The 13,215-nt window shown below is 39.5% G+C and overlaps 1 protein-coding gene across 5 annotated transcripts in view; it reads right to left on the bottom strand.

Moving 5' to 3' along the window:
- The window catches only part of gabra1 (gamma-aminobutyric acid type A receptor alpha1 subunit), a 29,278-nt gene extending 17,870 nt beyond the window's left edge, over nt 1-11,408 (bottom strand). Inside the window, exons 1-5 of one of the 5 annotated variants that reach the window (XM_020699617.2) lie at nt 11,187-11,402; nt 10,415-10,652; nt 8,988-9,090; nt 5,345-5,457; nt 4,434-4,501 (exon numbers count right to left, since the gene is read on the bottom strand). In XM_020699617.2, coding sequence (XP_020555276.1) covers nt 4,434-4,501; nt 5,345-5,457; nt 8,988-9,067 — 261 coding nt within the window. In that variant the 5' untranslated portion in view covers nt 9,068-9,090; nt 10,415-10,652; nt 11,187-11,402. Of the gene's footprint in view, nt 1-4,433; nt 4,502-5,344; nt 5,458-8,987; nt 9,091-9,428; nt 9,518-10,414; nt 11,165-11,186 lie in introns of those variants that run through there. The other 4 variants (XM_011492366.3, XM_020699618.2, XM_011492367.3 and 1 more) reach the window with 4 other exon arrangements.
- Between the last annotated feature and the right edge of the window lie 1,807 nt (nt 11,409-13,215).

Here is a 13,215-nt window from a genome sequence, read left to right as displayed (position 1 = left end):
GAAATGAGCTTTTAATTGTTCCATGTGACTGCTAGACAGAGCAAAGACAGCCTGAAAACTAAAGCACAGCGGGAGGTTTTGTGCTTCCACTTTTCTTTATTTCATTTGGTTCTCATACAATAATTAGTGTGAGCTGAAATACAGCTTTAAGGTAACGGAGAAGAATAAGGAAAGTCTACAGTTGGAAGGAAAATAAAAAAATCCTTGTTTTTTTGACCTAACAGAACAGAAAAGTAGTTCAGGCCTCTGTGTCATCCAATGCAATTATCTGAGATTATGTCAAACAGTATGCACATTTTGATGTGCGCATAAAAGCAGGGAATCACTTGAATGAGATTAATTGCTTTCTGGTGCACAGGCCAAAGATCAAATCTTTGTGTTTGAACAGCCGCAAGAGTTTTAGAGTAAATTGTTACAGACATTGTAAAATAAATCATCTGTCTTTTATGGGTTAGGCCGTTAAGACATGGCAGTTTATTTCTACAAACTCAAAAAAGACTGCTGTGCTTGTGTTTATCTACAGCAGGGGGTACCCATGCTTTTTCAGCAGGTGTGCTACTTTTGTGACAAGCAACTCCAAAGGATCTTAAGTAAGGAAGTAAGTACAAGATTTATTAAAAATCAGATCAAAATATACGTAAAATGAAAAATAAGTCTATAGGAATTGGAAGGGGAATGGAAGAAGTTTATGGTTATAAGAATCCAATCCCCCCTCAGCAACACTCGTAACAACAACACAATAAGATTAAGCAATTCTGACATACGAGAAAACACATGACAAAGACAGACAGACGCGCCAACCACATACCACACCCCTTATAAAAAAGGAAGAAGAAAACAAGATGCCTCAGCTGAAAAAAAGAAACAAAAACCAAAACAAACTCAAAAGAAGAATACACACACTCATCATTGTTACATTGTGTCTTGGTACTTATTCATTATGTATCTTTCAAACATACCTTTAAAATGAACAATATTTTCACAAGTTTTCATTTCATCAGACAGATTTTTCCAGAGTATGACACCCTTTACTGAGATAAAACATCCATTTTAGGAATGTCCTTACTTTAGGTTGATAGAATTTGTTGGTTCCTCTCAATTTATATTTATTAACAGCATCTATGTTTTGAAACATAGATTGAATATTAGTTGGCAGAGATTTATTGATGCTTTATACATAATTTGGGGAGTTTTAAAATCTACCAAATCCTTTAATTTTAAATGAAATATATTAATAAAAGGTGGATTGGTGTGCTCATTATATTTAACTTTATGAACGAATCTGGATCCAAATTTGTTTTGTAACAATTTCCCCACACTTCTATACAGTAATTCAAATATGCCATTTTGAAGGAATGATCAAAAATAAATAAAGCAGATTGATTGAGCATCAAGCTACATCTTTTCATCACTCCAACACATTTAGCCACTTTTGAACGCAAATAATGGACATGGGGTTTCCAACAAAGCTTATCATCAATAAATACACTGCAATGAAACGGTTTCTGTATTTGTCAATGAGCCTTCTGCACCTGTCCACAGGTATTATGGCCCACTCTTCATGAGCAAACTGCTCCAGTTTTCTCAGGTTTGACGGGTGTCTTCTCCAAATGGCATGTTTCAGCTTCTTCCACAGATGTTCAATTGGGTTTCAGATCTGGGCTCATAGAAGGCCACTTCAGAATAGTCCAACGCTTTTCTCTTAGCCATTCTTTGGTGTTTTTGGCTGTGTGTTTTGGATGGTTGTCCTGTTGGAAGACCCATGACCTGCGACTGAGACCAAGCTTTCTGACACTAAGCAGCACATTTCTATCCAGAATGCCTTGATAATCTGGAGATTTCACTTGACCTTGAACAACTTCAAGACACCCTGTGGCAGATGCAGCAAAGCAGCCCCAAAACAGAACTGAGCCTCCTCCATGTTTCACAGTAGGGACAGTGTTCTTTTCGTTGGATGCTTCATTTTTGAGTCTACCAACATAGAGCTGATGTGCCTTACCAGAAACTTCAGTTTTGTCTCATCTGTCCAAAGGACATTTTCCCAGAAGCTTTGTGGCTCGTCAACATGCATTTTTGCAAATTCCAGTCTGGCTTTTTGATGATTTCCTTTCAACGGTGGTGTCCTCCTTGGTTGTCTCCCATGAAGTCCACTCTGGCTCAAACAATGAATGGTGCGATCTGACACTGATGTACCTTGATCTAGGAGTTCACCTTTAATGTCTTTGGAGGTTGGGCTCTTTGGATACAGTTCCAACTATCCGTCTCCTCAATTTGTCATCAATTTTCCTTATCCGGCCACGTCCAGGGAGGTTGGCTTCTGTCCCGTGGGTCTTAAACTTCTGAGTAATATGTGCCACTGTGGTCACAGGAACTTCAAGCTGCTTAGAGATTGTTTTATAGCCTTTACCTTTACCGTGTTTTTCCATAATTTTGTTTCTAATGTCCTGGGACAATTCTGTCCTTGGCTTTCTGTTGTCCATGTTCAGTGTGGTTCACACCTTTTCACCAAACAGCAACGGGACTATTTGACTCCCTTTAAATAGGCAGACTGACTGATTATGGGTTTGAAAACAGCTGTGATGTCAATTAAAGGACATACCCGAGTTCATCATGACCCCCTGGACAATTAGTTCTCCGTCTTTTATGGAGGCACATTCATTTTTGTCCAGCCCTATTTCATTAGTTGTTTTTTTTTTAAATTTATGTTAATCAACAACTCAAAAGTAATGGCTGATTTTGATTCTTTAATTTTCAATAAGTTTTAATTTATTGTTACTTTTGAACGTTTCAAGTAATTTCAGTGAGCATTGTGGACTTTCTTTAACTGAGGGGTACCAACAGTTTTTTCCACCGCTGTATTTTTTGCACTTTCTCAATTGGTGTATTATCAATAATTAATTTGCACTGGCACGTCCTTACTCTCTCTCCTAAACAGCACACATTTAGTCTTTTTTAGATTCAATGATAATTTGTTTCTATTAAAATAATATTTTAACTTGTAAAGTTCCTGAGTTATGTCACTTAGAAGTTTCTCTAAGCTTTCCCCTGAACATAAAATGTTAGTATAATCTGCAAAAAGTATGAATTTCATAATTTGCGATAATTTGCAAATATCATTAATATAAATTAAAAACAGCTTTGGTCCAAGAATTGAACCTTGAAGTACACCGCATATAATATTCCTATTTTTAGATATATTTTTTACTAATTTTGTGTTAATCCTCTAATTCCATACTTTACCGATTTATTCAGTAATAAGGGGTTTGATAATAGCTTTAGCAACATTTTGAATTGTTCTCATATCAACACCATCCGCATCCTGGGACTTTTTATTCCTACATGTCCTGATGGTCTCCAATACCTCTTTCTGTGTGAGAGACATTGTATTTGAATTTGTCTCAATCAAATCACATGGTGGTTCATCAACAGTTTCAATTTTTCTGGCTAGTCCAGGTCCAATATTCACATAAAAACAATGAAATCTGCAATTTCTTCTTGGTCACTAATAACCATGCCATCTTCCACAAAATACTCTGGATTAAGGGTTTTTACTACACCCATTTATATTATTCAATGTCTTCCAGATACCCTGAATGTTGATTTTGTTACTGTTTAGTAATTCATAGTAGTACTCTTTTTCCTTTCTCACAAAATATGTATTAATTTCTTTTTGTATTTCTTATACTTCAGTTCAGCCTCAGTGGTCCTGTATTTCAAAAATTGTTTGTATAGATGATTTTTCTTTTTGCATGCATTTACCAGTCCATTTGTTAACCATGGAGTATTTAAAGGTTTGTTCTTTTGACATTTTCTAATAAGACAATTTTTGTCAAAACATGAAATGAATATTTCTATAAAGGAGTTTTAAGCTGTGTTTACATCTGACTCATAGTAAATGGAATCCCAGTTATAAAAGGATAGGTCACTCTTTAAATGTTTTGGTGACTGTTCTAATTTAATCTCCATCTATATAAAGCATATCTTAATATTATACTTTAAAATATTCTTATGTATATTATTTTTCATTTTAACGCTCACATTTAGGTACTTAAAAACACATGAGAAGCATATTTTAAAGTGAATCAGACAAATATTTAAATTTAATTGATACATTTAACATGCAAGATGAAAACATATATTTCCTTGCCTTTTTTTGTTGCAACATTCACCCAAAAATCATTTAGCCAATTAATGAATATACTTTTATGGTGCAACTTGACAATAACTTGAAATAGCAGTGCTGGAACTTACTGCATATACAGTGGGGAGCACTAGCAAATACAGTAGAGATTTGACCGGTATATTTAAGAAAAACAAGAGGATGTAATAAATCATCAACTCCATAAATATTTTTTTTACAGTTTTAAGGCCTGGCAGGTTAGAAAGGTGGGGAGAAGGGCGAGTGACATTTACAGAGGCAGAAAGAGTCTTACCATGTCATGGTCCGACACTGGTCCGATGCTAGTCACAAAAATGTCAGTCTTGACTTCAGTTACACGCTCTGTTGAAGCAGGAAATTGCCAGAGTGAGTGACTATAAGCACCATTCATTAGCTCCAAACTGCTGGTTAACACAAGAACACCTGGCCTTAGCCTCCCATCAGATCACTTTATTTTGCATTTCTTATATTCCAACACAGAAGAAAAAAGGAAGCAAACAAAAATGTTCACTCTGGATGTTAAAGAAACATTTTTAGCTTTTTGGTCTGTAAGTCACAGAACCACAAATTGAATCATTTTAATAATTTAGCATATTTCCAAAAACAAGGCTAGGACAGGAAATGGGGGAATTTATGTCAGCCCATGAGTGTCAGGTTTAGTTTCTCATGACTGTCAAACTGATGATATCTGAATGATACCCATCATAATCCATAATTTCTTTCCTTTGGCTGCTGAACTTAAGGACAACCCAATTTTATTTGCTTGTCTGTTTGACGCCTTCTGCATCGTTCCACATAAAATCCTCTGCTTCCATCACACTGATTTTTTTCCCAGGATCCTTCTTTTTTTCTTATCCTCCATCTTTATAAAATCTTTTTCGTCTCATTCTCCATTTCCTGGATTTGCTTTTGAGCCTGTTTGTCATTTTGCATCTCCCTCAAACAATGGGTTTTCAACAAAAGAATGACTGAAGTATAAAGCGTTTAAAAAAAAAGATGATAACATGAAGCATGACAACAAGAATGCCTTCATATTTAGCGATGTGGATATTATCTATTTGCAATCATATGAGTAGAAAAGCGTTTATATAAGATGGCCTTTGCATTTTAGAAAAGAAAAAGGAAACTAACCAAATGGGGCAAAAAGTCATTATACAAACAATCTCTATGCATCGGTTTACTGACCTCCCAGTCCCGGCCTTAGGCGATTGTCATAGCCATCCAGAAGGCTGTCCAAGATCTTCGTGAACACTGTAGTGTTATCCTTTTGCTCATCTGTCATGCCGTTCTGCCCAGAGCTGGCAAAGAAGGAGGAAGATTTTAAGTCACAGCTAAAGACCAAAAACCACAGCCAAAAGTGCCAGGAGAATAACAACAAACCCTGCAAATGAATCATATGTCACAGAGGGGAAGCAGGGAGGGTGCGCTGATGCGCATGGGTAGCATCATGAATCACATTTGGAAAACATGTAAATTCCACGACACTGAGTAATTTCTGTCCTAATTTACAATTCAGACAATGTGACAGGGAGCTTTTTAAAATTGACTGATATGAGATGTATAAGTAAAATACTCTGTATTCTGAGGTTTTGCTGTGCTGACCTGTCAGAGATGACATAAATTGAAGCGGTTTTATTTTGAAATAATAACTAAATAAACCTACATTTGTACACAATTTGGAGCATATTGAGCAGTTATAATACATTATTCACAGCCTAATATGGTTTTAAACAACAAGGTTCTTGTTGAATATGCTCTTTGAACAACACTAATTGTTTAAAGCAGTGCCATGAACACTGATCAGTAATTATGAGAACAAAAGTTGCATCTCCACAAGCACAGATTTTAATTGATTCTAAACAGGAAAGAATCATGAGTTGGAATAGCATGAAGGCAGCTCGTGATACGAGTAAAACAGCGTGCAGGTTTGAATATCGGAACATTTTCCTGTTCGGAGGCTATGGTCTTGGATAGGAACTGTCTGGTTCTCTAATCGTCGTTCTGGTGGATTTTGGTTTGATTGGATGCAAAATAAACAGAAAATTCTGGAAAATAAGCTTTGCTAGCTGAAAAGCTCCAAGGAGAGGGAAAGGTCACCAAGATTAGTTAGCAGGGATCTGCAACTGGAGGGAAGGAACATTAGCAGCTCGGAGAGGAGTGAAGAAAAAAATGTGTTTATGCCGAAATAAAAAAGCAGGATAAAGAAAGTATAAAATGAAAAAGGGAGAGAAAAAGGCGGCAACGTTTGGGATGGGTGTACATACTGTTTGGACTAACCATTTTGACAGGAGCGGCTCAATATTGCAGCTACAGGGCTGAAGGGGATCCTGCAGATCTGAACATGATCTCTTAAAAGCAGGGCTCTCTAATCATGCACTGCAATCGTTTGCATAAAGGAGTTAATGCACATCTGCCATGTTTCATAAACATTCTCCTCTGTCAAAGCACAATAAAAAAAAGGAACTCTTTAAAACCGGAACTGCAGAAGCAGAAACTTTGATGAGCAATTTTTCAAAAACAGTAATTAATCTCTCTCAGTCGGGTCTGTGAAGCCAATTATGAATGAAAACAGAAAACACAAATTATATCTATGGGGTGCCAGCTACATCTAGTATAAGTTTTGAGTTCTTTTTATTTCCATTTTGGAAATTTAAGTTGGCAATTTTAAAATTGAAAATAAAAGTAGGATAAAAATCCGTCAAAATCCAGCAGCAAGATTGCAGAAGACTTTATGTGCAAGGGTTTCTGGTCATAACTAATAAGACAAGTATGTTGAATAGTCGGTAAAAAAAAAGTCATGCTTTAAAATTCTTAATAGGTGGAGAAACTGCACATTTCAATAAATGAGACAAATAACAGCCAAAGATGGACACACTGCAATTATTTGACTTCGACATAACATACCAATTTCTAGTTTCATGGAGGATAACATCCTGCACACAATAAACAGAGACCTAAGCACATCTGGAAAAATGTGCAGGACTGCAGTTTAGACAATGGATGTACACCAGGCACAAATAAACATTTTGTGTGAAAAAAAGAGGATGATATGGAAGAATGTATGCTTATCATCCAGGGGCTAGTTTCCTTTAAAACCCTGTACACCATCCCCATCTACAGGTCATCTGAACAGCAACAGTGCTGCTTGCACTCGTGCTGCCTGTGTGCCTTGCTCCCACTCCCTCTGTCCATTTCACCGTAAATCTCATCCCCCTCTCTTTTCTGGCTCTCCTTTCAGCCACATATCTAATTATGAGCCCATCTTTTTCTGTTGGCAACGTACTGCAGCCGAGTTCTCTGTCCCCTTGATGGCTGTGTCTCGCAGAAATCCCCAAAGGTGCACACGTGAACGTGTGATATTTGACTTCAAAAAGAGGGGACTGGATTATACAGTAAATCTTTGGGTGATAATTGCCTTGCAGTTTGTGGTGACGGTCCCTCAGTACTGTCACTGCAGCACTTCAATGCCTTCATATTTTCTCTAATGTGTGGCTCATCAGACCAAGTAAATAAGAGCCTCCATTTGCAGCCAGAAAACCCCAAAGCAAAGATACAGTTGTGATTAATGAGTTAGATCCAATCAATCCACAGTAATGAGCAGTGGATCGTATATTTAATGCAGGATGCACGGGGAGGGTTAATCTGACTCATATCTGACATATATTGTGGCGTTTTTTGTTTTTTTTTCCTGAGTGAGGCTGCTGAAAAAGACAAGCTGGATCCTCTCAAGATATCAACATTTAAGTCAAGTGCCTGTGACAGTTCTGCTGAATTATTCAGCTGTGAAGAAAATCCTGATCCGTTCAATCTCCTCAGGGTTCGGAATTCTCCACAAGAACCTCCGGAGGGACGAAAAGCTTGGGCTCCACAGGACGTCGAAGTTTAAAAAAAATAATTTCCCTTTCATTTACCTGTTCTTACCGATTCTTAAGTTACATTTTTCAAATGAATCAAAAATGTGCAACAATTGAAAAGAACATTTTGTATTTGAATAGAGAGCAGTTCTTTTTACATGACAGTGGATCTTTTTTCTGTCATTTTGAATCCAATTTTCTAGTATTTTTTTTTCTCTGTGCTTTTCTGCTTCTGGGTAGCTGACATCCGACATTTCGGTGTTGACACTGAGGAGAAGTGTCTCCACACTGACCCTGCTATCACTTCAGCTGCTGTCAAAAAACACATGCAAAGTAATCTATGGCAAATCTATCAGCACAGCACTGTCACAGCACACGGTCCAGGTCAGAAAACTGAGAATTGAGATGCTTCTCCTCACAGGGAGCGGTACTGACACGGTGAAGGGGATAAAAGCTTTTGTGGCTCGTCATTTCTCCTCCCTGTGATGCATTACTTATTACCTCTGCAATTACAAGCATGCAAGTTTCCTGAGAGGATGCCCCACTTAAACCCACAGTGGATGTTGGCCTGCAAGACTATAACCCAATCAAGAAAGCACCAGGCAGGAAGACAAAGTATCAGCCCGGCAGGTGTATAACTGTTTGCCTCCTTGGCGGGCTTTCAGATATACAGTCAAATTTACTAGCCATCTGAGCACTTGGCAAGGAGCACTGAGAGGTAAGTATCCTTTTTTTTTGACAACACCGCATCAGTAGTTTCACCAATGCCATCCAGTTCTCCCTCTGAGCTCAATAACTAGAGGTACTCAGAAAGAGCTCGATTATATAGGCATAAATAATGCCTATGGTAATGTCACCTGAACATATTTCCTGGGCTACAAAAAAAAAATATTCAGTTTAAGGTTTTCAGCAATGTCCAGGTACATATGAACATGCATTTAGGGCTTGGTATAGAAGTGGAAATTGGATCTTACCTTTTTCCACCCAGTACGCTGTTGGTGGCAAACAAGTAAGCCCACAGATACAGACACACCACCCTGCTCCGTCCACACATAGTTGCAATATGAGGACCTCTTACTGCAGAAGGTTAAGAACAAAGAAAGCGAATATCATCGTCAGAAGTGCAGTTGTGGATCAATATCGGAAATGCTTCATCAGATCAAAGTGTCATCAAGGCAAGACATGCCAAAACGTTGATGAGGAGGCTGGCTGTGTTCTTGTAGGGGGGGGGGTCTTTATGTCAGATATTTGATGCTGGATCTGAACATTTATCAAAGACTTGACTGACAGCTAACTGACTCCAGCCTAATGGTCATGTCACACGTCCGACTTGAGGCAACACGACCATAAATCATTGCACAATCATCATTTCAAATTAGATGTCACTTTGGCAGAGAGATCTTCGGCACCCTCACCATAAGGGAGATCACATCTAAACGACAGCTTTCCATAATGACAGAGGGGTGTGAGACAGCCAGATCACATGCATATGGTGGGGCTGCATCTGAAACGCATAACAATTTGGAAGAAAAGGCAAAGACATATAATGGACTGTGCAGCGCAGTGTGCAAGCTCATGGCACCTGTGAACGCTCCCATCTAATTCCCCACGGAGTTGAGCGTTGGTACCGCAAGATCAAAAGCAAATCCGCCCAATAAAGGATGCTTGCTTCCTCCCCAAAAAGAAGCTATGTCAGCTGGGTCACAAAGTATGCAAGCAACACCCTGCACTGTTTTGCATGCACATCACATATGCAAAAATCCCATCTTATTTGAAAAGCATGATCTGTCTTCCCAATGTAGGACCACTGCTTCAATATACGATATGATGAGTAAAATGTTCAGAACAACAAAGGAAAATCCCCCCCAACACTTGTTTGTGGTTCTTTGACTAGTCTGACATGAAGTGTTCTGTCCAAATAAAACATGAATACAACAAATCCTGTAGATGACAAGGATTAAAAAAAAGCAAGGATGATGCAGATTAAGAGGGGGGAGAGAAAATCCCGCACCAGCACACTTTCCAAGTTATTCAGAGAAAATGTCACCCTCCTCCCTACAACCTATGGACACAACTGAACTCGACAGAAATGTATCATGCAACTGGCATCCCCGCAAGGCTGGTCAAAATGCATCCATGACGATCAAGAACCGTGCTTAGCTGAGTAATTAAGCAAATGTGCGCCGACGCAGGTTCGTTCGGTGCGCTGTCCGTGGTGCTGAATCCCAAGAACGGTCGTCAAATACGCCCACGGAGGGTGATCATTTCTGTCTCCCATAAGCCCCCCAGTAAAACTCGATTCTGTCCACCAACACAAACCATCTCTGTCAATATGCGACCGTTACTCCCCTGTCCTTCTGTAGAATTAAAAATAGGTAAGAGAATGGAGAATAGCACTTACAGCAGATGGGTATGTTAGGTTCCGCTCACTATATCCTCAAACTTTTGCGAATATCCTTTCTGGCCGGGCTGAATGAGAAGAAAATCCACTGTGATCTGAGATCTGGCGATTTTTTTTTTTTAGCTCGAGTCTGGAGAAGCGGCTGGTGACGATATGCGCAGGTCTCTCTCACTGTTCATTGGTGGTTCTGTGGTGAGTTAAACTCTCAGTCTGTCAGCAACAGAAATGTTCTGCTTAACTAAAAAGAAAAAATACATATATATATTAAAAAAATAATATTGTGGACTCTATATAATCTAAAGGTTCCTGTCCATCGATCGTGCCTCTAGATGAAGGTATTGCCAACAGGGCATGTCCAAGCGCAGCCTGTTTAATTTTAGAATAGGCTGTGCCAACGTAACACAAAGACTAGCCCGCCCATTTTATATGCAGCACAATTTAACTTCCACTGCTGTCGCCCTAATCTCTATTCAGTGGCTGCTAAATAAAAATCCGCTTAGATTTTCAACCGGGTTCCCTTGTTTTACCCCCATCGTGCGTTATCCGTCTGCGTCTCCGACTCCTATGTGATGATTACCAAACAGATACAATTCTCCTTCCTTTCATTTGTCATTTCATCTCATCCAAGACATCTAATGCATCATAAGGACGAGAGTACCAGTCATAAAACGCATACTAAGTAGTTGCGACAAGGAGGAAAAACGGATTCAGAGAAGGGAAACGACACCTCCTGAATTTGAAGAAAACCTTAGATCCCTCTGTAAACACTCACCGTCTCCTAAAAGCCCACAGTTCGCATCGAGAATACAGCTTCCCGTCTCACTGTTTACAGCCAAATATTGTGCTGCCACAGCCGCGCCGCTCCAGACTGAGCACAGAACGACGAGGAGAGGAGCGCGGAGCTGCGTGCATCTGCAAGAATGAGAGAGGGGGGAAAGCCGGCGCTGTGATACGCGGCGGAAATTTTTTCTGTAGTCATCTGCGTTTTGCAACTTAAACTACAAATCAGGGGACATTTTAATCACCAAGGACTGAGGATGAGGGTGGACGTGGGCAATAAGGATAGTCTTATTGACAATTTCCACGTCAAATTAAGGGTCGTTTGTCAGCGCGCAATATTTCCATCACGCTTTTGACGGAGGGGAACGTCGTTCTTACGCCCTGAATTTTGACTGCAGGGGGTTAATTTTCATTAGAACAGGCAGAGGCAGAGTGAGCTGGCAGTGAAGTCACGTCAGTCTGGTCTGCAGTGCAACGTTTCCTGGATGAGCCTGTATGCTGCCTCTTCACGCGTGGTTAAAGTAACGCATGTGCGTGATTAGTTATGAGGACGTCACGGACTTCTGTGCCCCGTATCTTCGGAATGCACAGAGGTCCATCTACTGTTCGTGCATATAGATATCGGTTGATGCAGTCAAGTTTCTATGAACCTGATGCTGCTGCAGGCGCGCGCTCACAATTGAATATGAATATTTATGATAAGAGCTGTTTAGATGCAATTAGTATGGTCAGCCTCTTTTCTCTCGAATCCAGTCGCTGCATGTGACTTGATGCCCGTGCGCGCGTGCACGTGCAGCCGTGCACAAACACGTGCCCGTGTATTTATTTATTTATTTGTAATTTTCAATGGAGGTTTCAAAGTAAAAAATAAAAAAAAAGTAAGAGAGACGGTCGTCCCTAACATCGAGCGTTTGGGTAAACTGGAGTCTTTCCGCGCGCGCCACAGACCTCCTTTTCCAAAAACAATGCAGAAGGACAAACTGGTGAATACAGACAGCAAAGCACAGCTGACTTGCCTGCACAGAGCTCCATCTCTGGGTTGATGAAGGAAAGGAATTTGCGTGCGTGTGTAACCGCTTCTCGTTACACGTGCATGCGTGTCGGTGGGTGGGTATGAGGATAATTTAGGTGGGAAATGAGCAGGTTTGGGGAAATTATCACTCGCTGTGACGGGTTCCTCTAAATTTTGAATAATATGATAGAATAATAGGTTTTCCCCTTTTCTGATTGTGAATGCATCACATTTCTACTTGATGTTTTTTTTTGTTTTTCATTTATCACGAACTTGACCTTCTGGGGTAAATTGACTTTTAGAAGCCACGCGTTGCAGCTTTTCATCAGTGGATCCTGCAACCTGCAGTACACCTTGTCATTTTTTGAATTCCACACAGAATAAGTTCATGTGTGCCTGGTTTGTGATATATTTTTTTTAAAAACAGGGATAGTTTTGGCTCACACTTGAACATCACAGACCACCTTTGTAACTATTTCACAAGTTCTTCAATTGTCTTCAGAAGTTCTTGGAACTACAGTCAGATCTGCCTGTTAACCTGAGGGGAGTTATGATTTACTTGAAATAATTAGCTTTTCAGGGCTAGGCGTTTCAGTCAGAGTTTACTTTAATGATAAACATAATGAAAAGAATTTGAGTTTTAACATGTTCTTGTGGCATTTTTCTAATGATGGAGGACATGTCTGAAGAAAATTAAGCTTAAAATTGTATTTCTGAATATTTCTTTATTCAAATCGTAAATCAGGAGCAGACATACAAATGCCATTTTAAAAAGAAAAGATTTGGCGTATATGCTGGGCGGGCCACAAGCTCCCTGCTCTGCTTCAATTTGATGTTAGACGACTAGATCAATGTATGTCTTTGTTTATCTGGCTCCAAACTGTTGTGCTGGTTGGCTTCAATATTACTCGCCTTTTTTGTTACACCGGTAATGTTTGATTGGGGTTGTAAGGGGCTGTAAGCCAGCAGGACAGGATTGAAACAGAGTGCTCAGTTATGGGTGAAGGTC

The sequence above is a fragment of the Oryzias latipes genome, chromosome 14 (genome assembly GCF_002234675.1).
Source record: "Oryzias latipes chromosome 14, ASM223467v1".
Lineage (NCBI taxonomy): Eukaryota > Metazoa > Chordata > Actinopteri > Beloniformes > Adrianichthyidae > Oryzias > Oryzias latipes.
This window is presented reverse-complemented; position numbering and strand designations above follow the sequence as displayed.